General features: G+C 41.2%; 1 protein-coding gene across 3 annotated transcripts; it reads right to left on the bottom strand.

Annotated features, from left to right (window-relative positions):
• On the bottom strand, window positions 1–27,993 carry LOC125291913 (immune-associated nucleotide-binding protein 12-like). 3 transcript variants are annotated; one of them, XM_048238914.1, is made up of 7 exons: window positions 27,866–27,993; window positions 23,290–23,441; window positions 21,755–21,847; window positions 19,093–19,288; window positions 18,912–18,954; window positions 18,476–18,739; window positions 1–2,134 (listed from the first exon to the last, which is right to left on the bottom strand). In XM_048238914.1, exons 2-7 carry the CDS (start codon window positions 23,379–23,381, stop codon window positions 1,035–1,037), a joined length of 1,788 nt encoding a protein of 595 aa, XP_048094871.1. In that variant the 5' UTR covers window positions 23,382–23,441; window positions 27,866–27,993; the 3' UTR covers window positions 1–1,034. The 3 variants fall into 3 exon arrangements, with proteins under 3 accessions (XP_048094871.1, XP_048094869.1, XP_048094870.1); XM_048238912.1 differs by having other exon boundaries at window positions 27,877–27,993; XM_048238913.1 differs by lacking the exon at window positions 27,866–27,993 and adding an exon at window positions 26,232–26,636.
• Between the last annotated feature and the right edge of the window lie 4 nt (window positions 27,994–27,997).

Below are 27,997 nucleotides of genomic sequence, written 5' to 3'. Positions count from 1 at the left end.
TAAATAAAATATGAGTTTATATCTTCATCACCACAGCACAGAATCAAACAAAATCATAACCGTCCTAAAAGATCATGTGGTCTGAGCCAATGGACTACTGTACCATTGTGTGCACAATGCAGTGATTCATTTAACAGCAATTATATTTACATACCTGCACACCATGAATGTAGTGATTAATGTTATTTACATATCTGCACACCATGAATGTAGTGATTAATGTTATTTACATATCTGCACACCATGAATGTAGTGATTAATGTAACAACAATGAGTCGATAAAGAATAATGATTTTCAGATTTGGTATGAACAGTAACATTTTTCTGAATTCAGATTCAAAGTGATTTTACGTCTCCATGGTGTGGCCCGTCTTCTAATTTCTTTACCACTTGACCAATGAAAAGAAACCTCACTGACCACCTAACTCCCTAAATATCCAGAGGGAAAAATCAATAGCATACAATAGCATATTACATAACACTTCAACACTCCGCGGGCCATACTTTGAGTCCAGTGTTTCTCCAAGTGTGGTCGGCGGAGTCTGAATTCCATTTCATCTGCAATAGATGGGGTGTGTTGGATTCATGGTTCAGTCTGTTAAGCATTCGCCCTGTCAGGCTGTACTCATCAGTTAAGGATATGGAGGGGAATGTTGTGTAGTCACATGTGTGATCTTGGAATTTGTCAATGTTGCTCTTCTTGAGCAGCTGTTTTAAAAAGGCAAACTAGAAGTGTTTCCATGTGCTGAAAGCCATGATCATGTCATCTAGGAAATCATCTACGTAACTGCTGGTGTCAAACAGTGCTATATATCTTATTCCTCTTCCTCCATTTTCCTCTGTGATTCTTTTTGTTTGTCTTTCATCTCTTCACTCATCTTTCTCTCCTGCTCCTCCTTTTCTTCAGTTTCTTTTTGGAGCTGTTGTTCTCTCGCCTTCTCTCTGTATCGCCTCTCTCTCTTGAGATTGTCCTCCTTGTTCAGTTCCCTCCATCTCTGTTTTATGCACCATCTCTTGAGTTTGTCTTTCTTGTTTCATTGCCTTCTCAAGTCCATCACTGCTTTATAATTCACCTCCAGGTCTGTTTTCTCTCTCTCAAGTCGTTCTCTCTCCAGCTGTACTCTCTCAAAGTCTTTTTTAAGTCTCTCATAATGATCATTCCAAATACGTTCCTCTTTCTCCCTCCTCTTCTCTTCCTCTTCATCTCTTTTCTTCCTTTCTTCTTGTCTCTGTTTCTCCCAATCCTCTCGTTTTCTTTCCATCTCTATCTGCATCTTTTTCATCTGCTCTTCTGTTTCTTTCATGTCTGTTTTCAATCGCTGCTCTCTTTCGCTGAACTCTTCTTCTCTTCTTCTCCTCTCTTCATCTGCACTCTTTCTCTCTTGTTCCATTGTCTGCTTCATTCTCTCCATCTTTGCTTTATATTGGGCCTGAAGATCTTCCTTTTCCTTTCTCATGTCCTCCATTCCTCTAATCAACTCCTCCTCTCTCTCCTTCATCCTCCTCTCTATTTCTTCTTGGAGAGCCTGCTGGAACATTCTACTAGTGTAGTAACCTCCTCCATGCATTTTGATGTAGTCGATTTTATCCAGGAGAGTAGAAACCTGAGTGCGGTCTCTGGTCTTGTTGTTAAACACATGGTATCTCTTGCCACACTGTTCAATGACGTTCATGATATTAGATCCAGCTTCTCTTACAAACTGTTCAATGGGCTTGTTCTTCAGGTCATCTCCTCTAGTGAAGAGTACTATAGCATGCTTTATGGAGTTTTCACCAAAAGTGCTTTGAATGAACTTTACTGCTTGTTGCTCCTCCTTAGTGAACCGTCCCACTGGTGTCACCAAGAGGAACACGTGTGGACCTGGTAGTGCCAGTGAGATGCACTTATTGATTTCTCTGTCATTTTGCTCCTCATTATCATTCTCAGTATCAAACAACCCTGGTGTGTCAATCACTGTAATCTGCCTCCCACTGACTGCAGCTGTCTCTCTCTGACACGTGCTAGTAACTGAGTCAGCAGATGCTTCTGCCTGAAACGCTTCTCTCCCTAATATGGTGTTTCCTGTGGAGCTCTTCCCAACTCCAGTCTTCCCCAGCAGCACTATCCGGAGATCATCTGGACGCCCTCTTAGACCTGAAACACAATAGGAAGAGAGATTGCATCAGACTCATGCCATACTGTATGTCTGCTAATTGTGTGCCTGGAGGGGTGGCATGGAAGGGTGGGGGCATTACATATCATACCTCTCCTTCACTATGTGCAAGGATTTGATTTAGCAAATGGGTGACAAAGTGAAAGCTGCCATAGCTGCAGCAATACAGCAGGCAAAGTCAAAGCTACCATAGCTGCAGCAATACAGCAGGCAAATCTATAGCTGCAGACAGCAGGCAAAGTCAAAGCTACCATAGCTGCAGCAATACAGCAGGCAAAGTATTTCTCTCTGATTGTCCTGATCTCTCACATACTGACCAGCTGACGTGCATTCTAGGTTTGTTAGTAAAGAAGGTAAAACAGTAGAATGCTTCATTGGCTTTGAGTCTATTGAGAGTCACAATGGAGGAAAGTCTGGCTGACACTGTACTGGCTATGCTTGATAGTCTAAACCCAGACATTGCTAATAGTCAAGGCCAGGCATACTAGTCTGGTCGTTACCATCCTACATATTTCCGCCCTAAATTTGATTTAGGTCTCGCACGTAGTCTGGCCCAACCCACATTATACAGCTTGCCTGTAGCCGAGCCATTCAGCGAACAGTTGAGTGATGACGTGGAACTTGCCTGCCGATTTGCTTGTAGTCAAGCGAAGCTTGTAGTTCAACAGCATAGCAACAATGGCGACGGAGGAAGAGACGCTAGAAGCTATCCGCGAAGTTGCCTCAACTCTCGAGGGCATCACGCAATTAAAGCAGGAACAAGAGGCTTGTCTTGTCAATTTTATAAATGGCAAGGATGTCGTAGCTCTCCTTCCAACTGGCTTTGGGACAAGTTTGATTTATCAGATGGTGATAACTAAACCTAAACGCACAAGTGTACTACATGCATCAGTACATGTTTTCAAATAGAAGTTTGCTGCTCTTTATTCTCCCCCCTACTCTCAAATTACCTTTACAAAATCAATGTGCCAATGTTAGGCCTACTTAACGAATGGAATGTTAGCTACTAGCTAGCCTACCGAGCGGGGCTCAAGGCAAGACGGTTGGTGTCTTGACATGAGCTAGCCGGTTACCGAGCTGTGCTCAAGGTAAACCGCTCCGTGTTTGTGTTCGACAGACTCAAACTGTGCTCAAGGTGAGGCTTTGTTTTATGCCAAACAACTGTTAGTTTAACCGAGCAAGCTCCAGGTTAAATAACACGTAGGTCGTCAGTACAATCCAACTTATCCGAGAGTGTAGTCTGAACAGCTTCGTGGAGGGCCAGTAAGCTCCGTAGCTCGGCGAAGTCACCGGGCTCGTGGGAACAACAATCGTCTGATAAGCGGGCGAAGAGACAAGAGGAAAATTGGTGTGTGACAAGAGCTGATATAATCTCGGTGACGTGACACTTTTGGTATACAACTCTCGGTCTGTGGCTGGCGCAAGAGATATATCCACTACCAAGAGACTGCCCTGGCGGTCAGGTAGCCTACAAACTAGCCAGCGGTCTGTTTACTACTGAGTGCAGAAGTGGGAAGCGTAAGAGCCTGAACTCCGGCGCTCAGCATACAGTGGGCAGTGCTTCGATTTGGCCATCTTCCCTCGCGGGCCGCGCGCGGGATCACGCGGTATCACGCGACTTTAATTTGTATTTTTCCAGTGACGGCAGATGTCTCTTGTGAGCAGGGTGTCACATAAAAAGAAATGGAGCCTGGAAAACCCTACACAGACTTCACTATAGACTTTAGCAGACTGGTTTAGAAATAATTTAATAGCCAGAAATATGCCTGCCCTGCCCTAATAAAGAAATATTTGGTTAACTGCGAGTGAATTCCGTTTGCAGCCGTAGAAGAAACGCAGGACAAATGAAACATTCCAGTTTTCTCCGAGTGCAACGATGATAGAAATACATCATTTGGACAAAATATAGAGCATATTAACCTCCGTTGCTCAGCCAAATGCCTTCCTGTTTCGTCCTGTTATCACGGAGTTACAGGCGATAAACGATTTTTGTGCTCTCCCCAATCCCAGGCGTTCACATTGCATGTTTGTTTGTAATGGATGCAACCGCGAGATACTATAGGCTACGCTTGTCATAGGCACCGATACCGTGGATGCTCCGTCTCTCGGGCACCCACTGAAAACATCAAGCACCCACGTGTGCCAGCTTACAGTCCCGGCTAAATTTACATTAATTTAAAATCAAACATCGCAGTTTATGTTAAACTCAGCATCTCTCATAATGTGATTGGATATGTTGCTGTCAATTCCCTACTTCATATACTAACCACCAATGAGAGATTCACTTTCATTATGAAAATTCCTGACACTTCCCACCTGAAGAATTAACATAAAGGCTTTGTCGGGTCTTCAGCCCGAATGTTTAAAATGTATATAGCCCTGAATATCATTTTAAAATTAGTCTGACAAAGCTTATTGTTTTGTGACACAGCTAAACACTGGTACCTCATAGAACGTCTATAACATAGCCTAGGTGGTGCCAACTCACAAAAGTAAAAAGCAGATAGAAAGAACTCCATAAATCTAGCCTACAACACGCCAGACAGCTTTATGGAAGGGAAGAGAAGCTACAAGACTGTGCTTTTATGATTGTTGCCTTCTGATGGTATCTTGCTAATTCACTGAACTGCATTAGGTGACACAAATGGTATTGCCTTTATCTTATAACTCCTTGTCTGAGAGACTACCAGACCTATGGTTTTTAAAAGTCAGATGTTCCCTGACAAAGACATTCGAAAATTATGAATGTTTATTGACTTGAAAAATACACTAATTTTTGCAAACTCCCTTCATTCAACCCTTAAAGACATCGCGGTCTGGTGCGCTATGTAGATCGTTTCTCGTACCATTTAATTTCTCAGAATTTAGGTCTACTAGTCCTACAATAACGTCATCACCAAATACATCTTTTATTTTTAGTTGATCAACCACAAAGAGTAGCATAGGCCTTCTGTGCACAGTGCACTGAAGACTGTAGCAGCCAAAGGTAACCAGTTGTTGTAGATGAGAGGCACCCTTGTTCCAGATAGCCTGGACAACATGTTACCTGGGTGTTGCCTACGTTATTAATTAATGGTAGCCTACAATAGTTAATTGATTTGCGTAACATATTAGTTGGCTCAAAGAGTAGGGAATCAGGATGGAGAGAGTCACGCGTGTGTTGTTTTTGCGGGATCGAATCCAGTTTACTGCTAGTTTTCAAAACATATATTTTTTTACATGTCTTTTGTCCTAGTGGCTGTAATGTAACCCGGCTCATGGCGTATGGCGACTTCAAACCGCCCTAAAACAACTTGTTTGTGAATGTCTGACAACTGCTGCAGCGCATGCATGCGCAAGGAAACCAGTAGGTGGAGAAACCAGAAGGCACACAACACCGGAACGATTTTAAGGCTATTTCACATAGGCTACTCAATGGTGCTATTTCACACGCATTATAGCGACCCCCACTCACCGGGGTAAGGGCTGGGGCTGTCAAAATTGCTCAAAAATGGCGTGGACTAGGGCTGTCTAAAATAAACACATGTAAAAATTGACGTATCTAAATTATCCCGCATTAAAATAAACATCATGTCATCTGTTTTTAACTTTTTGTATGGTTATTGCTTGACAGGGGGGATCCCAAGCAGCTTTCAGCCATAAGGCATTTCCTAATTCACCCGACACTGATATTCAAAATGTTGAAACTATTTCGGCATAGCCTATAAGCAGTTGGATTAAATGGAATGTTAGTTGTAAACAAATGGGCTACTTGGTGAGGCTTGGCCTCACAGATGCGCTCGTGCCTTAAATGGCAATACAAATCTTCATGATAGGTCTATTAACTGGCCCGATTCACGTTGGCTGGGGGGCAGGGCGGGGCCATCAGACATTTGTCTATGAATTGTTAATCAGGCCCTGCCCCCAATGAACGCAACTTTCCACCTCTGAGACAGCTGAAGTGAAGTGAAGTCTAGAGGACTCCTAACTCACTAAGACCTACTTACTGTAGGCTGCGCAAACCACAGGCCTTTTTTAGGGCAAGCCTGCATTCGAGGCAGGCCTTCTGTTGAAGAATTTTATATAAATCCTGCGCTAACAGTAATCCTCCTACCCCCACTACCACAGCTGTGGATAGTGTGGCATGCTCATGCTTTATGTCTCCTTCTTGCAAACTAGGCCTATAGCGCAACCATTTACGTCTTTATAAAATAACAACTTGCCAGATATGCCTTCATATCTTTGGGCTTCATTCAGCATTTTGTTCTTCCACTGAAAATTACTCTTCTACATTTGCATCCTTTCTGTTTGTATTGTTTAGAAAATGTTTGACGTCTTGAGTTAATGCATTAAACATTGTTTGCTGGTAACCAGCCACAAATAGCCTACAGATTCTTGTGTGTGTACATTCTCTATTCTCTCCAAAATGTGCCCGTTCTATAGGCTGGCCAAGTGCGTAATTCTGCGGCATAAAGTAGATGTATTTGTTTATTGTACAAAAATAAAAATAACCTGTCAAGCAGTTAAGTTGACTACATTGCAGTCAATAAGTAGGGCAAATTACGAAACCAAAACGTGGGTCATAGTTGTCTAAGCCTCTGCTGTGAGGCCAAACCCATGAACAAAGACATTGATATCTGCAATAGTTTTTTTTTGGCGAAACAAGCTCACAGCCGAACGAGTCATAGCACTGAAGGGAGAGGCAACTGGCATGTGATCTCCCCACGGGCCAATGGATGTACAAGTTTTCTCCTGTGCCTACGATATTTAATCCAGTGTTTTGTCAAGTTGCAAAATGCTATTCGTTTTAATGAATTTTTATGATAGTATGAAGTACTTTTTGTATAGGGTACTATCTTAATTGCTTTATACTCAATACTTGACCAATGGCTATTGCATCTGTCTATTGAAAGTGAGAATGTGGCATGTGATCTACTGTGAATAAAATAAAAATAAAATAAAATAAACAGATTGCTAATGGCCTACAAGCTGATCTGGGGTGCGTTTCCCATACAACTACGGAGGTTAGCTTTTTACTAATGGGATGCATCGTTCAACTAACCAACATGTAAGTTACGACTGTTTCCCAAAACTGTCGTACTTACATAATACTGTAAGTTTGGACCATGATAGTTTCCAAACTTCAGTAGTCTGGACTAAGGTGGTTAATGACGTTTAGTAGCACGTGAATGGGCACCTGCACATACTTCTGTGGCGCATTGCATTAAGGCCGGCAGATGACAACCGCCGTTGCACAGCAGTTACCAGTCCCCTGTCCATGAGTTTGAATCTGGGTTAAGATTTTGACAACAATATTGACATCGTTGTTTACCTAAGTTTATCTTTTGTGCAGATCATATTATCAAAATCAGAATCAGCCTTTTTTGGCTTGGTTTGCGTAAACTTACAAGGACCCCCCCTCCATGAAAATCAAAGGCTACATATTCTCAGCTGACTCGTCAAAAAGTGTGCACCACCTTATTATTATCTGCAGGTGTGTGACTTTTTACTTACGTGCACATGGCTGCAAATTTTTTAATTTATGTATTTTCTGCCTTGGGCATTTTAAAATATGGATGTATGGTGGTTAGAAGTGTAAATATCAATTAGAAACCTAAATATATTTATAATTATTAATTTGCAAACAAATAACTGGCGTCAGTGACGTCTTTGACATGAAGATCCCTGGAACTATGCTTCTACTAGCATTCTACCACAGGTCGAGAGGTGTAGTTGTAACTACACAACTTTACGATAGTGGTTGCGAACGTTCGTTGCTACCATGGTTTTGGGAAACACAATGCATTGGACTATGTAAGTTCCACCACCCATTGTTCAAACTATCGTTTGGGAAACAGTTTTGTCGTACTTACATAGTGTCATGAGCTCTCTCTCTGCCTGGTAACTGGCGCTGATTAAAGTCTGATGACCTCCACCTGTTCCTGCTCTGCTCTGCCTCACCCTCGTTTACCTACCAGCTGCACTGCATTCACCACTCATCATGCCGGTATATAAAGCCTTGCTTTTCAGTCCACACTTGTCAGATCGTCTGCAAACCCGCACCAGTTACCTGCCTGTCTTGGAAAACGACTCTGACTCTTTGCCTGTGAACCCAGACCCGCCGACTACTTCTTTGATCTCCAGCCCCGGTAATCTTGACCTGCCTTCCGTCTCTCTTCTCTGAATACAGCCTAGCCCTTGACTGTACTGCTGCTTCGTTTCAATTGCTGTTTGTGTGTGTTTCCCCAGGACTTCCCGGATCATCCAGCTCCTGCCATTGCTGCTTTCGGCTATTGGGGAACACACACCACGACTCTTGGAACTCCCGAACCCCTGAAACCCCTGTAACCCCAACCCTTAAATAAACTTTCTAGCGTGGCGCTTTTGTGGTCCCTCGTCCTGTTTGGTGTCTGACACATAGTTTCAACCATATTAGTTGCTAACGTAGTTAGCTTTTGGGAAACGCACCCCTGATGTCTGATGTGTGATCAGTGGAATATGGGGAGGGAAGTGGCAGTGTTTTTTTTTGGCGACTGCAGAAGTCAGCCAAATATGAATGTAATTCTGCGGCATAAAGCAGATGTATTTGTTTATTGTACAGAAAAATAAAAATGACATGTCAAGCAGTCAATTGACTACATTGCAGTCAAGAAGTAGGGCAAATTAATTTACGAAACCAAAATGTGGGTCATAGTTGTCTAAGCCTCTATAGCGTAGCCTGTTAAAAACGTTGCTAGAAAGTATTAAATCGCCAACAACATTGTTTTCTGCAGAAGCCTACCCAAGGCTACAGATTAATTCTGAACAGTTATTTCGTTACCACCGTGTAGTCAAGCCTTAAGCCATACTCAAGTAGCCTAAATCGAGGTCATGTTTAATTATGCATGATTTATTATGACCGCCGTGCAGCGAAGCGGCGGTCATATAGGTTTAGTCAGATTTTTTTCTTTTTTTTTTTCGCATGTCCAAATTTCTGTCAAGGATTCCCGGGACACTGTAAGACCGGGGTACACGAAACTTGGTGGGCATGTAACCCCACATGGATAGCATGGAACCATCGTTTTTCGTTTTGATCTGTAGCCCCCCCGCTGGACTGGACCCCCCGAAAGGAGGATAGGGCAGACACAGTTTTCTGTGAATATCTCGAGAACCGTAGGGTTTAGGAGGACCATTGTTTTTGTATGTTGATCTCAAAGGGCCATGTCAACCCATTCCATAACCACTCATTTCATTTATAGCACCACCTAGGGCCTAGGATGACCAATTTTTTGCGTATGTTTGCCTCCAGGGGTCATGTAAACCCATTCCATATGCACACATGTGCATAAACAGATACACACGCACACACATACATTCACAGTAATCCTACGTATGACATACTCACACAGTAGACATATATACGCATGCATGCACATGCACACACACAGGCACATAAACAGGCAAACACACAAGCGCATGCACATGCACGCACACACACCCACCCACCCACACACACATAAACATAAACATGTACAAGCACACATGCACACAATTCAAGAATTTCTCAGAATTATGAACAGGCAAAATGGGGGTGGGGTTGTATAAAATGTATTTTACATGTGAAATCTATGAACTAATCATGTTTTGGTCACTGGCAGATACCAGTGAGAATTGAGTGTGCATAATGCAATTCAGTGAGACAGTTAGAATCATATATGCCTTTCAGCGTGACTTATTTTTGTGGAAAACATGTGCTGGACTGGGCGGCGGTCATATTTTGTACCGCTCTGCGGTACATCTAGTTTTGTTATTGAATTCGTAGGCTGGGATTCCTCTCGGCAACAATTATGTTTAACGGTAGCCTCCTGCTTTTTCAGAAGGGGCGGCAGGCAGGCTACTGACAGAGCGATGTACAGTGGCAGAGCGACGCACAGTGGCTGAAAGTGGTACTAAAGTTTCACGCAGCTTCACGCCGCGTAATGCATTACCAAACGTTGCTGATTGGTTAAGGGAACTCCAATGATTTTAAACCTCAAAATAAGCATCCGCCCATTACGGAGACAGATTCTTATTACATTGTGCCAGACTGTATGACGAAGAGAAACGTAGTCACAGGCGGTAAGGACCAGGCTACAGGCGTACGGCAATGCTAGCAATATGTTGGGGCGTTATAATGGGCTGCAGGCTCGCCTGAAAAATTCATTAATCCATTGCAGCAGCACATTCCCTCAATTTCATGGGTGTGAATAGTATAGAAGGCAGCTTTTAAGACGCCAGTCGATTCTATAATCAAATGCAGTCTCACTCATTTTCAACATTTGCAATGGAATTAGGTTTGTAAATATGGTTGTTGCAATTCTATAATCAAATGCAGTCTCACTCATTTTCAACATTTCCAAAGCAATGGAATTCACTAAGGTTTGTTTTATATAGGGGTTAGGGTTAGCCCCATATGGCTTTTTGTTGCAAATATATTAATTACAAACAAATGATTGTTCATTTAACAATTAACATATTTTTAAATGGTATATGCTTTGACCTGCTTAAGGAAACTGGGATCCGCTTGGTCTTCAAGAACACTTTCTTTGCACAGCAGAAGTCATCTCTTGCGAATGTGTTCACACGTTTTCATTGGGTTCACACAGTTCTATCACCCTTTTGCAAAACAGTTAACACAGATGTCATTCAAAGTCCCTAAACTCTATTGGTTTCCCCATGCTAAACAAAAGGAAAACATCTTTTCACAGGTGATAGAGATTCCTTGCACAAGTCTGAATCTCTGATACACCTGTGTGAAACTCTGATACACCTGTGTGAAACTTTGCACAATTCTTCAATCAGCAATCATTCATTATCTATAAGAGATGCCATGTCTGTTCCATGTTGCTTTTGCAAGTAGGCTATGGATCTACAGTAAGGCACATTTAGAAATTATTGTATAGCCTATTTGGTGAAGAAAACAATACAAAAGGTGTTTACTGTAGGTCTATTTTGATGAAAAATGACAAGTTGTAGTTCAATGAAATGTGTCTTGTCTAGGTGCTTACTGTAGGTCTTACATGTCAATGACAGTTACATCTTGGGAGGAATGAATAAAAATATTTTTTTTACTCAGTACATTTAGTCTTTTCATTTTTTTCTGATACCAAAAAAAAATGAGAAAGAAATGGAACAGACATAGCAAAAATGTTCATTTTGAGAAATATATTTTGCATTTTGTTGTCCAGTGTGTAATGATTGATTGAAATCACACAGTGATTTGATGACAGGATATGTTGTTTGAAGGCAAGATTTGCTTTTGCTGTATGTTTTAAGCGTTTCAGAGAGTAACAGCCTTTTGCAAGCAAAATGTGTCATTTTGGCCAGAGTACTTTTTAGTCCAGGCAAAGTAGCGTTTTACGACAGACTAATTGTAAAAGATTTTTTTTCAGCATAGATCATTTCTATGAGTTGTCCAAAACAACATAGTAAAAGTCCTAAGAAATCCTAGTTGAGTTAATATGTTAAATTCTCATCAATCCGAGATGTGTGCCAATAAGGCCAGACAACAATGCACCCCAATGGGGTTATTTCATTCCTTTACTCCTATCAAAATAAAACTTTACACAATGAACATATCCATGAAAAATATATTTTTTTGTTTCTTTGAAAATTCATTTTAATATGCAAATGATCGATTCGAATATCAGTGGTGGGTAGAGAAAATCTACTCAAGTACAAGTACATTTACTTTTTTCAAAATCTACTTGAGTAAAAGTAAATATTCCAATTGGACAAACCTACTCGAGTAAAAGTAAAAAAGTACTTCGTTATGAAACTACTCAAATTACAAGTTACTTTTCATCTTTGTATTGATGTGCTTGGATCAGTGAAAAAGACATAACAGGCCCTATTTTGGCGATCTAAAACACATGGTCACTTGCGAATAGCTTAAACACATTTAGAGGTTTGTCCAGTCCACACTCGGGGTGGTTTTGTTATCAAACGTCAGGTGCCTGGTGCAAAAAGGCGGCTCTTATGTTTCTTAATCAGTCATGGGTGTGTTTTGGGCTTAACATCCTTTAAACCAATCAGAATGACACCTGTCATTCCCTTTAGAAGCAAGCACTGCAACTTCAAACAGAGCATCTGTATTTTGATAGTCAGTGGCGCATTTGAAGGAATCAAATTGAAACACAACTTCCAAAGGAGGGAGAGAGAGAGAGAGAGGGAGAATGGTAGAGGGAGATGATAGCTGGAACAAGTTACCAACCATTACATTTTGGTTAAGCAATCTACAAAATCCCATACAATAATTGCTGCATTTATTCAGCAAGTTACATTGTGTTGTCAACCCTTCCTGAAGCATACAGTACATTCTACTAGTTATACCAGGGTCTCCAACCTTTTTGGGATTGAGGGCTACCTGAAGGATCCAAAATCATAGGGCTACTCATTTGAAACAAACAGACCCTCACTCCTTTTTTGCGAGGGTGATCCTCCTAAATAATACACCTATGTGATTTTTACATTTAAGTTATCAATATTATGTACTGTAGGCCTATGAGGCTTTATATATTAAGCAACTGTATTTTCATCTGATTCTTCAATACATCAATATCAATATGCAACACTTTGACCGTTTTTGTTCAGTTAGTTCAATTCAAAATTCCATGAGGAATCTGATCTAATTTTTTGAACGAAAAAAGGCATCTTTAATGCAATTAATAATGTAGATTACAAATAGCATGCCCACCATTCATAATTCAGAGGTTGTTTAAGTTCTGATTTCAGTGGACAATTCGGTTGTAACATTTCAATCGCAATCTCCAACACCAGACTAACTTATGAAGACGCCTTTTTGCACATCTGAAATCTCTCCATGATCTGACAGTCCTATTGGCATGCCACAAGATTTTCAGCGCTATTGCTACACCAGTAGGCGGAGAAAGGGCCCGTGACCTAAAGCAATTGTTTTTCAGTCCTTGAACAATCATGCATGAACCGTATGGACACGGAATAGCAACAGAACTTTTGCAGAGATATGCTTGCATTGGCTACATCAGATGAGCAGGCTAATATAGCCATTATCAAGTTAATATTACAGATGTCTACAGTTAAATATCATAAAAATGCACTGTTCTGTTCTTCCTAGGCTTCTTCTTCTTTCGCTGATCACTTTTGGTTTTTGCTATTCAGCTTGAACCGTTTCACATAGAAACTTTATTCAAATTTTGTAACTTAGGTCTTCTAGGACAAAGCTGCTATGTATTTTTAATCTTTATAACTTTTTTTCTACTTGTGTTTTTTCTACTTGACATAAGTCAATTAGGCATAGTGTTGAGCTCATTTGCATATTTAAAAATGATTTTTCCAAGAAACTTGTACAACAAAAATGTTACTTTTCATGTACAGTGGGCATTGCTTTCAAATGACCACTTCATTTCAAGATTACGGGTGTGAAGCTCGCGTGAAGCTTTAGTACCACTTTCAGCCACTGTGCGTCGCTCTGCAACTGTACATCGCTCTGCTTGCCGTCCCTTACATAATTTTTGCCGAGAGTAATCCCAGCCTACAAATTCAATAACAAAATAAATCATGCATAATTAAACATTACCTCGATTTAGGCTACTTGGGTATGGCTTAAGGCTTTACTACACGGTGGTAATCTAAAATCGAAATCGAAATTTGCTGTCTACATTATTGTCAGTGTTGGGGTTAACGAACTCACGCCAAATCAAAACAGTGGTGTGATAATTGAGCCAGTAGAGAAATAACTGTTCAGAATTAATCTGTAGCCTTGGGTAGGCTTCTGCAGAAAACAATGTTGTTGCCGATTTAATACTATCTGGCGGCGTTTTTAACAGGGCTACTTAATAGAGGCTTAGACAATGACCCACGTTTTGGTTTGTAAATTAATTTGCCCTACTTCTTGACTGCAATGTAGTCAATTGACTGCTTGACATGTCATTTTTATTTTTATGTACAATAAACAATTACATCTGCTTTATGCCGCAGAATTACATTCATATTTGGCTGACTGCAGGCGCCACTTCCCTCCCCATATTCCAAGATTAAGATAGTATGAAGTGCTTTTTTTGTATAGGCTACTATCATAAAAAAAATAGTTAAAACGAATAGCTATTTGCAATTTGACAAAACACTGGTCCTCATTTTGCAAATGCGAGGACGATATGAGCCTGTTGCATTTAGTTAGATGTCCGAGTCAATAACTGGAGCCGTAGGCTATTCACAAAGGCTTTTATCTTACTACTAGGAGTAGGCTACTCCTAAATCGCACTTAAAGATTTTAGATTGGAGTTTTCTCTTAAAAGTTATTCACAAAGCCTTTCAGACAACTCCTAAACTAGGAGTGAGTCTTCGTGGCTATGGATGGCGTCATTACTCATGCACGAGCTTGACTGAAGTGACCACCTTGATTGGCTGGACGATTGTAACGGGGAATGATTCCAAACACCTCTCTTCCGATGATGACTGACAGGTGACAGGTCGGAGAATGCGCGGCGCGCTACACAAGTAGTCGCGAAGGACTGAAGATGATTAATAACTGAATAAAAGGCCTAGCCTAAATGAATAAAGAGTAAGGCAAAACAAATAGCTTGGTAGCCTAATGAAACATAGGCCTATGGATTGATGCAGTAGCCTACCTTTGCAATATTATTAAATTAATCTGTCACCATATCCCTAGGCTACGTTTGCAAAGAGGAGAACATTTTAATTTGATTCACAATTAAACGTTACATTTCATTTACATGTTAACAATGAGTAGTTAGATGGCCCCCCTTCCCCCCAGCCAACGTGAATCGGGTGGTTAGTTAATAGGCCTATCGTGAAGATTTTTCCTGCCATCTAAGGCACGAGCACATCTGTGAGGCCAAGCCTCACCAAGTAGCTTGTTTGTTTACAACTGACATTCCATTTAATTAAACTGCTTTATAGGCTATGCCGAAATAGTTTTCAACATTTTGAATATTAGTGTCGGGTGAATTGAAATGTTCTCAAAGTAGCCTTATGGCTGAAAGCTGCTTAGGACCCCCGTCAAGCAATATAACCATACAAACGGCGGCTTCCTGCACTCATTGTTTCAAAAGGAGTAATTTTGGCTTTGTCAGAACTGAAGAGCTGTGGACGGCACGGCAGGGCATGCCCAATGAAAATAAATTAACGCAACGCAACGCAACACAACACAACACAAACCCCGCTTCTCTCGCGTCAGTCACTGACATGAGCGAAACACAGAACCAGCTTCTCTCCCGGCAGTCACTAACAGTAACCTAGAATAAATGCATGGGGAAAAACACTTCCCCATGACAAAGACATCATAAAACACTGAAAGTTAATATTTTATCACTAGCAACATACATCTGTCCTTTGTCAAATGTATTATGTTCCAAGTACCCTAATGCGTAATTCTGCTTCATAAATTTGAACAAATACATTTGCTTATTTCACAGAAAAATATAAATAGCCAATCTACAGTGCAGAGTTGGTAAGTTATGGTAGGCCAACTTGCAGTGAACATACAAACAGGGAAATTATTTCTCTTGCAGCTGAGTAGCCTCAGGTGCGCCGCGTGGAACATAAGGCCGAACATGCAAGCGCCAATGAATCGTGCTCTCCACGACAATCGCGCCGTTAAACTTAAATAGGTTAACATCACTCTAAGTTCGCCTTCAAGCAAGGAAAAGCGATGATTTGAAGACATCTGTTTAGTTGGAAGGGCAAGGGGTAGCAACAGGGCAACACAGAGACAGGCCCGATGGCAGGGCTGTTATGAGAGTATTAAAATATGGGATATTCTACGGAAAACATTAAAAGCGGCAAGACAGCGGGGAAAGTTAAAATATGTGATAAACACGGAAAAAGTTGGCATGCATTGTTTCGGTCCCGTGCACAGGGATTATTTGTCATACTATTAATCACATATGATTATTTGTGAAATTGTGCAAACAGGCAACACATTTGAAAAGGAAGGACTGGTAGCATGCAAGCTCACGGGAAATATTGATTTAAGAACGTTATCACAAAGTGTGTGGCTGTAGCCAAAGGCGAGGAGGAAGACAATTGGCAGGGGAGGGTCATGTCTTTTTTAACAATTCTGTCGGAGGGTCATTGAACAATTTCTAGCAGGCAAGAGAGGGTCATGCAACTTCCAACTGAAGCACTCAAAATTCCTCCGGTGGCCCCTTCAATAAATAACGATCAGTCCCTAGATTGCTGCTGGGCTATATGTCTTGGTTCTGTTAACAACTCATTGTCAAATGCATAGCCTATCTCGTGGTTGCATCCATTACAAACAAACATGCAATATGAACGTCTGGGATTGGGGAGAGCACTAAATGCTCTACTGAATAAGCACAAAGTCAAACCTTTAAATGAAAAACACTCTTTAATAATCCAAAAAAATAAACCGCTAAACTTGTGTTTGTAAACTTGTGACCATCAAAAATCGTTTATCGCTTGTAACTCCGTGATACCAGGACATAACAGGAAGGCATTTGGCTGAGCAACAGAGGTTAATATGCTCCAAGTTTTGTCCAAATGATGACTGTCTATCATCGTTGCACTTTCGGAGAAAACCGGAATGTTTCATTAGTCCCCGTTTCAATCGTCCGGTTGTACCTACTCAAAACGCAGATAGAACCTTATTATTCTAAGGTAGCGAAATAGCGTTCAGCATGATTCATGCCCAATTAATTCCCCTGTTAAAGTGTTCGCCTTTGTAGTTTGGTTTCGTGATAGCCTATGATAAGCGGCTTATGGCCAAATATGTGAAAACGTTAAAATACAGTAGGCGATAAACCGGGAAAAAGTTGACAGTGATTTTTCATAATCACTTTGGAGGGTCATAGAAAAATGTATTGCTGGCGAGGGAGGGTCACGCGTTTTTTGGACTAATGCACCCAAAACTCCTCCGGTAGCCCCTTAAATAAATAACTAACAGTCCCTAATGAAGTAAACTTGTGACCATCAAAAATCGTTTATCGCCTGTAACTCCGTGATAACAGGGCCGGTAACAGGAAGGCATTTGGCTGAGCAATGGAGGTTAATACTCTATATTTTGTCCAAATGATGTCTGTCTATCATCGTTGCACTCGGAGAAAACCAGAATGTTTAATTTGTCCTGCGTCTCTACGGCTGCAAACGGGATTCACTCGCAGTTAACGAAATATTTCTTTATTAGGGCAGGGCAGGCATATTTCTGGCTATTACATTATTTCTAAACCAGTCTGCTAAAGTCTGTAGTGAAGTCTGTGTAGGGTTTTCCAGGCTCCATTTCTTTTTACGAGACACCCTGCTCACTTGAGCCATCTACCGGTTGTTTGGGTTGTTGCAGCGTCTCACTGGAAAAATACAAATTAAAGTCGCGTGATTCCGCGTGATCCCACGCGCGGACCGTGAGTGCAGCTGGCCAAGTCGAAGCACTGCCCACTGTATACTTTCACTGTGTGAGGTTTGATTGTGATAGGAGTAAAGGAAAAATTAAACCCATTAGGGTGTATTTTGGGCATATTCGATTAGTATATTGCTCATTTGCATATTCAAATTAATTTTCAAAGAAACTTCTTATACAAAATGTTTTACTTTTCATGTAGACATTCCTTGTGTAAAGTTTTATTGTGGTAGGAGTAAAGGGAAAAAATAAGCCTGTGCGGGTACATTTAGAGCTCATTTGCATATTCAAATTAATTTTCAAAGAAACTTGTAATACAACCAATTTTACTTTTCATGGATATGTTCATTGCGTAAAGTTTCATTTTGATAGGAGTAAAGGAATGAAATAGCCCCATTGGGGTGCATTGTTGTCTGGCCTTATTGGCACACATCTCGGATTGATGAGAATTTAACATTATTAACTCAACTAGGATTTCTTAAGACTTTTACTATGTTGTTCTGGACACCTCATAGAAATGATCTATGCTGAAAAAAAATACTTATCTCTAAATAATGATCTATGCTGAAAAAAACAATTACTTCTATTTTTGGCTCCAAAATGAGTTAGTTTGCCTGGACTATAATTTGTTCCAGTGTTTCCCATTCATTGACTTATTTGTGGCGGCCCACCACAATATCAACATTGACCACCACACAATAATTTTCCAGGTTGTACTATAACATGGTTAGCATCATAACCACGCTGCACTAATTTGCTAACAACTGTTGCATTCAAGTTAATTCTGCAAACCTACCACCACAAATAGAATTCAATTCTGTGGGAAACACTGTGTTCAGACATGGGTGTTAACTGTTTTGAGAACATGATGTCAGAGTTGACACAAGCATCAAAACGATCGAGAAAAACTGTAATCTAATGTCAGTCAAAACAAACAAATGATACATGAAATGATTAATACAAGTTTCACCTGTTTGGACAGATCTCTCCACACATGAGCTCTGGTGTCCATCTTGCCGGAGGGTGGCCACAGTAAAGTGGTACTTCTGTTCTGGAAGAAGCCCCGTCACCTCCTTCTTCAAACCTTCCACTATGGCACTGTGCTGCTTTTGGGCTCCTCTCCAGGTCACCCTGTACTTGTAGGGTCCAACAGTGCCCTCTGGTGGTGACCAGCTGACAGTAACTGAGTCTGGTTTCACTGAGGGGAACTGGATCTGCCCAGGTGGAGGAACACCTGGAGACACAGGAGACCATGATCTATTAGCACTGCAAAATCTGCTTATCTAATAAAATCTAACCAAGTGTTATTACTCTTATCTCAAAATCAAAACAATCTAGCTGGTATTGTTTTAGCTATTTCCTTTTATAATTGAAAATGTGAGATAAATAAATTATATTCAGCATACACTTTTTGTTGATAGATGACTTGGGGTGTGTTCCTTGGGGATCCTGCATTAACACATCACAATCACCGTGTTGATTAGAATACTGGATAATATTCACTACACGGTTCCCCTGTGTTAATAAGAAGTATGATGAACACTTTTCACTACAAGGTTCTCCCGTGCCCAGACTACTGATCTGCACCTGATCTCTATCCATGTCCACCTGCCCAGTGGCATCATGTCCGTGTAGCTGGAGGTCCTGCAGCTGGTGTCTCTCCAGGTCTGGATCAGATAAGTGCGGTCTGATGCAGGTCTCACAGTAGGAGTCATTGCAGGTCAGACAGGTCTTCACAGCTGGACTTAAGCAAACGTCACACAGCTCCTGCTCAGCTGACACACTGCATGGACAGAGTGAGACAATGTTGTATTTAAGCTCCACCTCTTTAAAAAGTTGAGAACTGAAGAGACTAGTTGCTAGAGGTTTGAGAATTATGCTGTCCCATTTTTGCCTGATATAGGATTTCAATTGCTCAACAATCCAGGCTCTTCATAACTATGTTTTTTATTCCATGATACTCCAAGTGTAACTGGTGTGGTCTGCAGACAGGTGATTTTAGCACCTGGACTCTTCTAGCCATACCTTTGTAATGTGCAGAATGAAGTTCTGCTTCACAGACATTCACAGACATACACTACCATCGTCTGGATGGTAGTGTATGTAGCTCAATGTCTGTGTACATCATTCAGAATTGATTGTGCCAGATTTGTAGCCTAGAAATCTAGACGCGCCCCTAGCGGCAGCAAATTACATTTGCTGCCAGGGCTAGTCTAGCAACTCTCCGTTGGCTTGTGAGCTCCAGAAATCGAAACTTATTCAGGCCAATGAAATCGCGGTATAGAGTGGATTAGAAGGGCTTAACATAATGATTGATGGCAGAGTTGCAACGGTTTGGCTTGAATTCCTGCTACTTGAAAACAAATAAGATGGATGTTGCTGCTGGCGAACAGTGTGACCACGAAGTTAAGCTTTTTATTAAGTTGGCAAACGTTTGAACTAGCCAACTAGCTCCGCTGGTGGGAAGCGATGAGACTCATATAAGCTGCCGCTGTCCTATTGCGTGCAGAGGGAATTTGAAAGACAACTGATTATCCCGCCCCTCGGACTGAGCACTGCGAACGGTGAGTGTCCAGACCCTACATTTTAATGTGGGTCTGGCTCGCCAGGCTACCAGATTTGCTGTTTATGTATTGTTTTTCAACCCTGCCCCTTCTTATCATATATTTCTCTTTTAATAATATTATGTGTAGATCAGCGGTTCCCAAACTTTTTTCCCGTGGACCACCTTTTACATCCTGACTCGGCTCGCGTACCCCCACCATCCAAAAAGTAACACATTCTATTGATGCATTCCAGGCATCATGTTTAATTAGCCGCCCTACATGATAACAAATAACAAAATCAAAATGTGCAACTGGTCTATGAGCGCTCACGCTAAAAAAAACAGTGTGGAGAACAACATTGGACTGGTTAGATAGCACCTCACTGCAGACCACGCACTGTGGCTTTGGGCAGTCTGTCTCCCGATCCATGTAAGGCCGAGGCCCATATGCCTCATCATAGTGAAGCCGAGGCCTTATATGCCTCATCATAGTGAAGCCGAGGCCTTATATGCCTCATCATAGTGAAGCCGAGGCCTTATATGCCTCATCATAGTGAAGCAGAGGCCTCTATGCCTCATCATAGTGAAGCCTCGGCCCATATGCCTCATCATAGTGAAGCCTCGGCCCATATGCCTCATCATAGTGAAGCCTCGGCCCATATGCCTCATCATAGTGAAGCCGAGGGCCCTATGCCTCATCATAGTGAAGCCTCGGCCCATATGCCTCATCATAGTGAAGCCTCGGCCTCTATGCCTCATCATAGTGAAGCCTCGGCCCATATGCCTCATCATAGTGAAGCCGAGGCCTCTATGCCTCATCATAGTGAAGGCCTTATATGCCTCATCATAGTGAAGCCGAGGCCTCATCATAGTGAAGCAGAGGCCCATATGCCTCATCATAGTGAAGCCGAGGCCTTATATGCCTCATCATAGTGAAGCAGAGGCCTCTATGCCTCATCATAGTGAAGCCTCGGCCCATATGCCTCATCATAGTGAAGCCTCGGCCTTATATGCCTCATCATAGTGAAGCCTCGGCCCATATGCCTCATCATAGTGAAGCCTCGGCCTCTATGCCTCATCATAACTTTCGTTTCTTTGTGCAGTCTTTTCTGTCTCGTCCTTTCTCTTATGAAGAGCTTAGCAGCACCAACAAGGCAGCTGTCTCAGCATTTCAGAGGGGTTTTTAAAGAGGCACCTTCCTTATTTGGTAATTTATCGAGCCAGGCCCTGTCCACCTCCAGAAGGCTCATCAGCGGTATTATATCAAGTGTTATTATGTGCACAAACTTCATGGTTCACAAAACACAATCCTGGGGTACATTCAAAAAAATGCTGTGGCCTACTGGTTAGTGCTTCGGACTTGTAACCGTAGGGTTGCCGGTTTGAACCCCGACCAGTAGGTACAGCTGAAGTGCCCTTGAGCAAGGCACCTAACCCCTCACTGCTCCCCGAGCAACACTGTTGTTGCAGGTAGCTCACTGCGCCGGGATTAGTGTGTGCTTCACCTCACTGTTCACTGTGTGCTGAGTGTGTTTCACTAATTCACGGATTGGGATAAATGCAGAGACCAAATTTCCCTCACGGGATCAAAAGAGTATATATACTTATACTTAAAACAGATTACACTGACCAAACAAAAAGTTTACTATAATAATGATTAACTGTTTAAATTATTTTAGCTTAAGTCTAGAAGAAGCGACTTACTCTTTGGGCTTCTCTTGTCCTTCGAATCTCCATGGAATCTCCATTGACCAGTCACTCTTCATGGACATCAGACTGGGCACAGGAGAAGGTGGCCTATGAACCCAGACACATGAGAGGGTTTATTTTCTACATAAAACCACTAGAGCATTTTTGAGATGCACTGTTTTTCGATTTTCTTTTGGAATGGTTTGTAGGTCCTCACTTTAAAAACCAGAGCATGTATCTCTGAACTGAATAGCTTAACACATTGAACGTAAGACCATCCTTAAAGATATGACTAGTAGTTGTAATTGACTTTCTGTCAACATAGAGTGATTAATGACGCCCTGTCAATTAATTTACAACATTCTATCAGTGAGGGGGGCGTGACATATGGTTAGGAAGGGGAGCTTTGCCCATGGAACTCAGCCATGTTGGGTGTGTTTTGATGGGGGCATGTTGGGTGTGTTTTGATGGGGGCATGATGGGGTGTGTTTTGATGGGGGCATGTTGGGGTGTTTTGATGGGGCATGTTGGGGTGTTTTGATGGGGGCATGATGGGGTGTGTTTTGATGGGGGCATGTTGGGGTGTGTTTTGATGGGGGCATGATGGGGTGTGTTTTAATGGGGGCATGATGGGGGCATGTTGGGGTGTGTTTTGATGGGGGCATGTTGGGGGCATGTTGGGGTGTGTTTTGATGGGGGCATGATGGGGGCATGTTGGGGTGTGTTTTGATGGGGACATGTTGGGGGGTGTTCTGATGGCGGCATGTTGGGGTGTGTTTTGATGGGGGCATGTTGGGGGGTTTGATGGGGGCATGTTGGGGTGTTTTAGGGTATTGTGGGAGGTGTGTGAAAGCTAAGTGTAATTTGGAGAAAGCAGGATGCAGGAACACTAGGGCAATTAGAATAGGAGGACATTTATGAAGAGATACAAATTTCACACGTGGGAATATTCAACCAGAGGCATTGGAAACATAGCGTTCTCAGCAAGCCTCAAAGCATAGGATAAATAATATTTGTCTAAACCAAAAATGGAGTCATCTGCCAGTTGTGCAATTTGTATTTCTCTGTCAAAATAAATTTAGACCTTTCAAGTTAAGATCATGAACTACATACCTAATGCTGCAGTTTTGTGACCAGCAGTATCAGTATTTAGTATCTCAATTATAAAAAAGTCAACAAATTCACATACCTTAAGGGTTTGTATGAGAAATGTATGTTAGATTGTGTCTAAGGCCTTAGAAATCAGAAATCAAGAAAAAGGATAAGAGCCTGAGAATGTACTGCATCTGCATAATCTAGGAGATCAAAGATCTGGTTAACATTATCAATACGGGCAATGAAATAAAGAGATGCATATTAATTAACAAATCGTACCGGCATACTTTAATGTGAAAATGTATGCCTTCTACACAAAATGTGTACAGGTTGGAAGGTCTGTGACTATAAATTTAATAGATCCAGTGAAAAGGTCAGATGTGAGTGTTTGAGGTCAGCCTACCTGGTCAGATGTGAGGGAAAAGGTCAGATGTGAGTGTTTGAGGTCAGCCTACCTGTCAGCATCCCATGGCTGCTCCTTAAGGCCTTTTTTTTTATTCCGTTTTTTCTTGGTAGCTCCCCCTAGTGGCTTCTCAGGGAGACTCATCTTGAAGGGGCCTTTCACCACTCCCTCTTCCTCTCAGCAGTTCATCTCATATATGGCCTCCTAGAGTGGGGTGGCCAACAGGTGAAAATGGAATCCATTCAGAACACTGTTTATTCTAACAGTTCTAAGAACACAGTTCTACTAACTGGAGAGGCTCCTACAACTACACAGCTCATAGGGCTTTTGTTCTGTTTGCTTTCACACATGGTAAGAGCTCTGAGATGACTTAACACACGTTAGTAGCCCATTTATTACATAAAGTAATGAAACATAAAGTACATCAAATAATGAAACGGACAGCATTGCTATTTAGTCACTAGCTATTGAAGTTTATTGAAAAGCTAGAAGCTTGTGAGGTCTGCTGTTCAGACCCTGAAGGAATTTATTTTCTGTTCATTGCTTTTTGTGAGAGTGTTTCTACTTATCTCAGTAAGGAAAATAAATCAAGAGCCTATGTTGAGAACAAATTATGTCTGAAGGCCTAAACAGAGCTCAGTCAAAACTCCAATAAAATTTTGATCAATTTTTGAGGGACAGCTATGACCATGCAGAATCATCCAGACCAAAGATGACAACTTTTGCTACATACTATTCCTATTTATGTACCAGCATGCAAAATTTGAGCTTCCTACAAATCCTATATGGTTTGAGCCTCCTACCCCCTCCCCTGTAAAACTGGCTGTATCTTGAAAAGTATTAATCTTACATAAAAGTATTTTACCGTGTCTCCTGGGTAACATAGGTAGGCCTACACCTGGTAATGTTTTCAGAATTTTTTGAGACCTAAGTGCGTGGGCCCTGGTTGAATTGACGTGGAATGATCCCACTGCTCTAATGATAATCCTGATAGAGTCACTAGTTAGGAATTCTTTGCTTGCCTCTACTGCTGCAGCTGTGTAGTCCAAATGTCGAAACGCTACTGTCTGCGTGATTGGTAAACTGGCGGTGAATGGCCAAAGCAGGCAACTCAAAACATAAATAGTATTTGCTAGTCACAAATTAAATCTTAAATTGTGAATATACTGGCTGTAAATGTATATTCATTTATTCACCTATCAGTCACTGTTGTCCAAAAAGACTTAAACATGTCAACTATATTACAAGGGATTACATTGTCCCCAGAGCAGGGGTGCAGAGGGTGCCTTGCTCAAGTTGTATAGCATTGTTGTCAGTGAAGCCAGTATTTCAAAATAACATGTTTCCTTGATATCTGATGGCATATTATGGTAATGTTATGATTTATTATAATACATATCTTACATATAGCACCTTTGATTGCAGGGCTTAAATTTCACTGCGGGATTGCGGGTATTGCGCATAATTTGTTCAAGTCCCGCAACTCTAGCCATCATAATGCGAAAAATTCCCGCATACACTTTTACAGCCTGCTGATGACGTTAATCTAGCCTAATCATTAAGTGGCGTGAATGCGGTGCTATTGACCGGACTGATCAACTACCGAGTTGAATTGAACATAGCCTCATGCAGACGCACACACACGGAGAGAGAGAGAGACCACCACTTTGCGCCTTACCAAATAGGCTACACTACCATGGCAAACTTTTACATCTGGAAAGTGCTCCTTGGTAACTATCCTGCTAGCTCAGGTCACGTCAACACTTGATCCCAGAAAGATTGTCTTCGACATGTTAGTTTTTTGAACATTTATTGTATCTAATGACATAGAAAACATAATGATTTGCATACACATACCGCACTATGCACAACTTTTATTCACTAGCGACTATAGCCTAAAACCGTCAGGTTGAAGGGGGGCTAATTACTCCATAGAATTACTCTCACGTATTTTCTTAAAGTGACAGGCACTCAATTACACCTACTCATCAGCAATGTGCACTCAATTGGACCTACACACCACATTAAAGATATGCCTAAGTGTTATAGGTTAAAAGTCAATATGAGGCATTCAAATTACTAAATATGTTTAGCTACTAGTAATTACTAGTAAAATGCTATACTTTTAAAAAAAGGCATTATTAAATAAATGCACTCTATATGAATTCAAAAATATATGATAGAAACATATCACATAAGCTATCATTTTCAGTGTGTGTTTTGTGTGTGTGGGAGAGTCAAAGCAGAATCTAGGATGTCCACTGTTGTGAATGATCCCACTACAGTATTTATTACTGATGGCGTCAGGGTGGTGGGGGCCCCAAAATCAAACACTTTTTAAAAAAGTATCGAAGTATTGAAATCTTAATTCTTGACTTGGTATCAGAATCGACCCCCTCCCCCAAATTGTGTAAATCCCCCCTACATGAATAACCTAAGGGGGGAATTCCCCCCCATTTTGAAAAATGAATTTTAAGCCCTGAATTGTCTGATGAACGCAAACACACACAAAACAAGGGTTAATATTGGTTAATATAAGTTGCCTGCTTAACAGGTAACATAGCGCTAGAACCAGCTCAACATAGTCTACTACTTTCCCTTGCATAAATGGTGAAAAAGATATAACCTACATGTAAGGATGATCTACCTAGTGAAATCACACGTGTGCCGCCAATCATATTCTAGTTTTAACGGAGCCAAAGAATTTCCCCTGAGGATCAATAAAGTATCTATCTATCTATCTATCTATCTATCTATCTATCTATCTAAAGGGACTTAAACCAGCCTTATTTTTAAGGACTAAAATTAAAGGGGTAAATTCAGTAAGATTTTCTCTTTAAAATATCTTAATCTATGCACTTTTCTACTAAAAAAAACCCTATTTTAGTTTTTTATGCCACATTCCCTGGCCCTTTTAAATACTCTTCTTCCTTCTGTCATTGCTGCGCCAACACAAACAAAGTTCTGCTCACCATGGGGTAGGCTAGCTCTCACCTTTCTTTTGGAATAACGCTCACAAAACGCAGAACGTCATAACACACTCCAGAACCCAGACAGGTATTATAGGCTACTATCAGACTTCCAGTCTGGCATGATACAGCAACATGAGGGAATACTGCAACTTTAATAGATGAAAACACAAAATCATCTTTCTCATGCTCACAGAGTAAATCTTCAGAGCAAATGTACAGATCTAAGAGACCATCAGTGATCAATGCAAAGCCTTCTATGGTTTAGTGTTAGCAGCATTTACAAGCTAGACAAAAGTGGCCACATATTCCAAAAGAACGGCTACCTAACTCACCTTACAGTGTTGTTCTTCCTCAAAATGGCTCGCAATGACGATAAGCTGACTAGCAATTAAGGCTGGCCCTGTTTAGCAGTGACTCGGGTACATTTATTCATGACCACTAGATGGTGACAGAGAACAGTTTTTAGCTTCTAGTCTAGTGCATTCATTCATGCTGCACACCTCTCTATTGAAGTAATATGCTGACATGGCCACCAGAGGAGCCTACATGTTTACAAGAAGAAGGACCTGATGTACATGCAAGGCTACTAGCAAAGTCAGTTGTGTCATGCCTGGTGCCTTGATGTGCCGGGCATAAGACAGGGCCCACTGTGCCAAAAGAGTGATTAAAGCCTTGTTACTGTACATCTATTTTATTTTACTGTAATGCACATTACATTTAACCCTAATATTGAGGGCTATTACAATTTGTTTTCTTACTTAAAATTACTCTTTTATGTGGCTAATCAGCCATAAGTGGGTTTCTATGATCAGCTATAGGTATGTTAATACTATCCCCAAAATAAGCTGGTGTTTTTAGTAAGGTGTCATGTCTACCACAAAGGTCTTTTTCCATTTCATATTGTATGTGTTTTATAGGTGAAATATTAGCAGTTTGTTTTAGTTAAATTAACTTTTATTATACTTAATTTGAGCCCCATTGAGCGTATGAGATTAGCTTTAATGGAAATGTTCTAAAAGTACACACCCAATACATGCTCATGCTGACAACTATGTTCCCACCGAGTAGTGCCATTGAAAATAGCTTACAATAATATTATTATAAACATGCAAATGTAAAGCTTTTTTCATTTCTCATATCTTCTAATTTGATGTCATCATTGAATACTATTTTAATTATAGAAATGCAGAGGCGTTTTGAGAGGTGAAATCTGCATTTGAAAGAAATTCTGTAACTGAGATTGAGAGGAACTCATGGCCGGATCGAGAGGTGGGCCCCACTCAATGGAACATTTGTTTGCCTTATAAAATCACATTTGCCTTATAAAATCACCACATTACTTTTACCTTGCCTTATGAATCTGCCACACAGGGCTACTTCATTGCGAGTGGTATTTTATCTGTTGCATGAGTGAAGACACTTAACTGAGCCTAGTTAGCCAATTGCATGGCGATGGCGAAGACACAGTGAAGGCGCCGGCGAGAACTATTTTCCTCCAACAGAATGAACCTGTTTAAAATGCCGGAGACTCAAAAGAGGCCGTTGGACGCGGGGGAACACCGCCCGTCCCCAAGTTATTGAACATATGTATTTGTTTATTGGTTACTCTTTTAATCTAAGGCATTTATACAATTATTATTATGTAACGTGTATTACCAGTAGCCTACCAGTGCAGACGTGTTTCACAGTCGTACGGATCCACATAACCCACGTTGCTATTCCTTTGATTGTGTTTCAGAGAAAGCAAATAATCCCGAGGTCAAAATGACACAGTCGGCCTACATAAAA

Source organism: Alosa alosa, chromosome 3 (assembly GCF_017589495.1).
Source record: "Alosa alosa isolate M-15738 ecotype Scorff River chromosome 3, AALO_Geno_1.1, whole genome shotgun sequence".
NCBI lineage: Eukaryota > Metazoa > Chordata > Actinopteri > Clupeiformes > Clupeidae > Alosa > Alosa alosa.
This window is presented reverse-complemented; position numbering and strand designations above follow the sequence as displayed.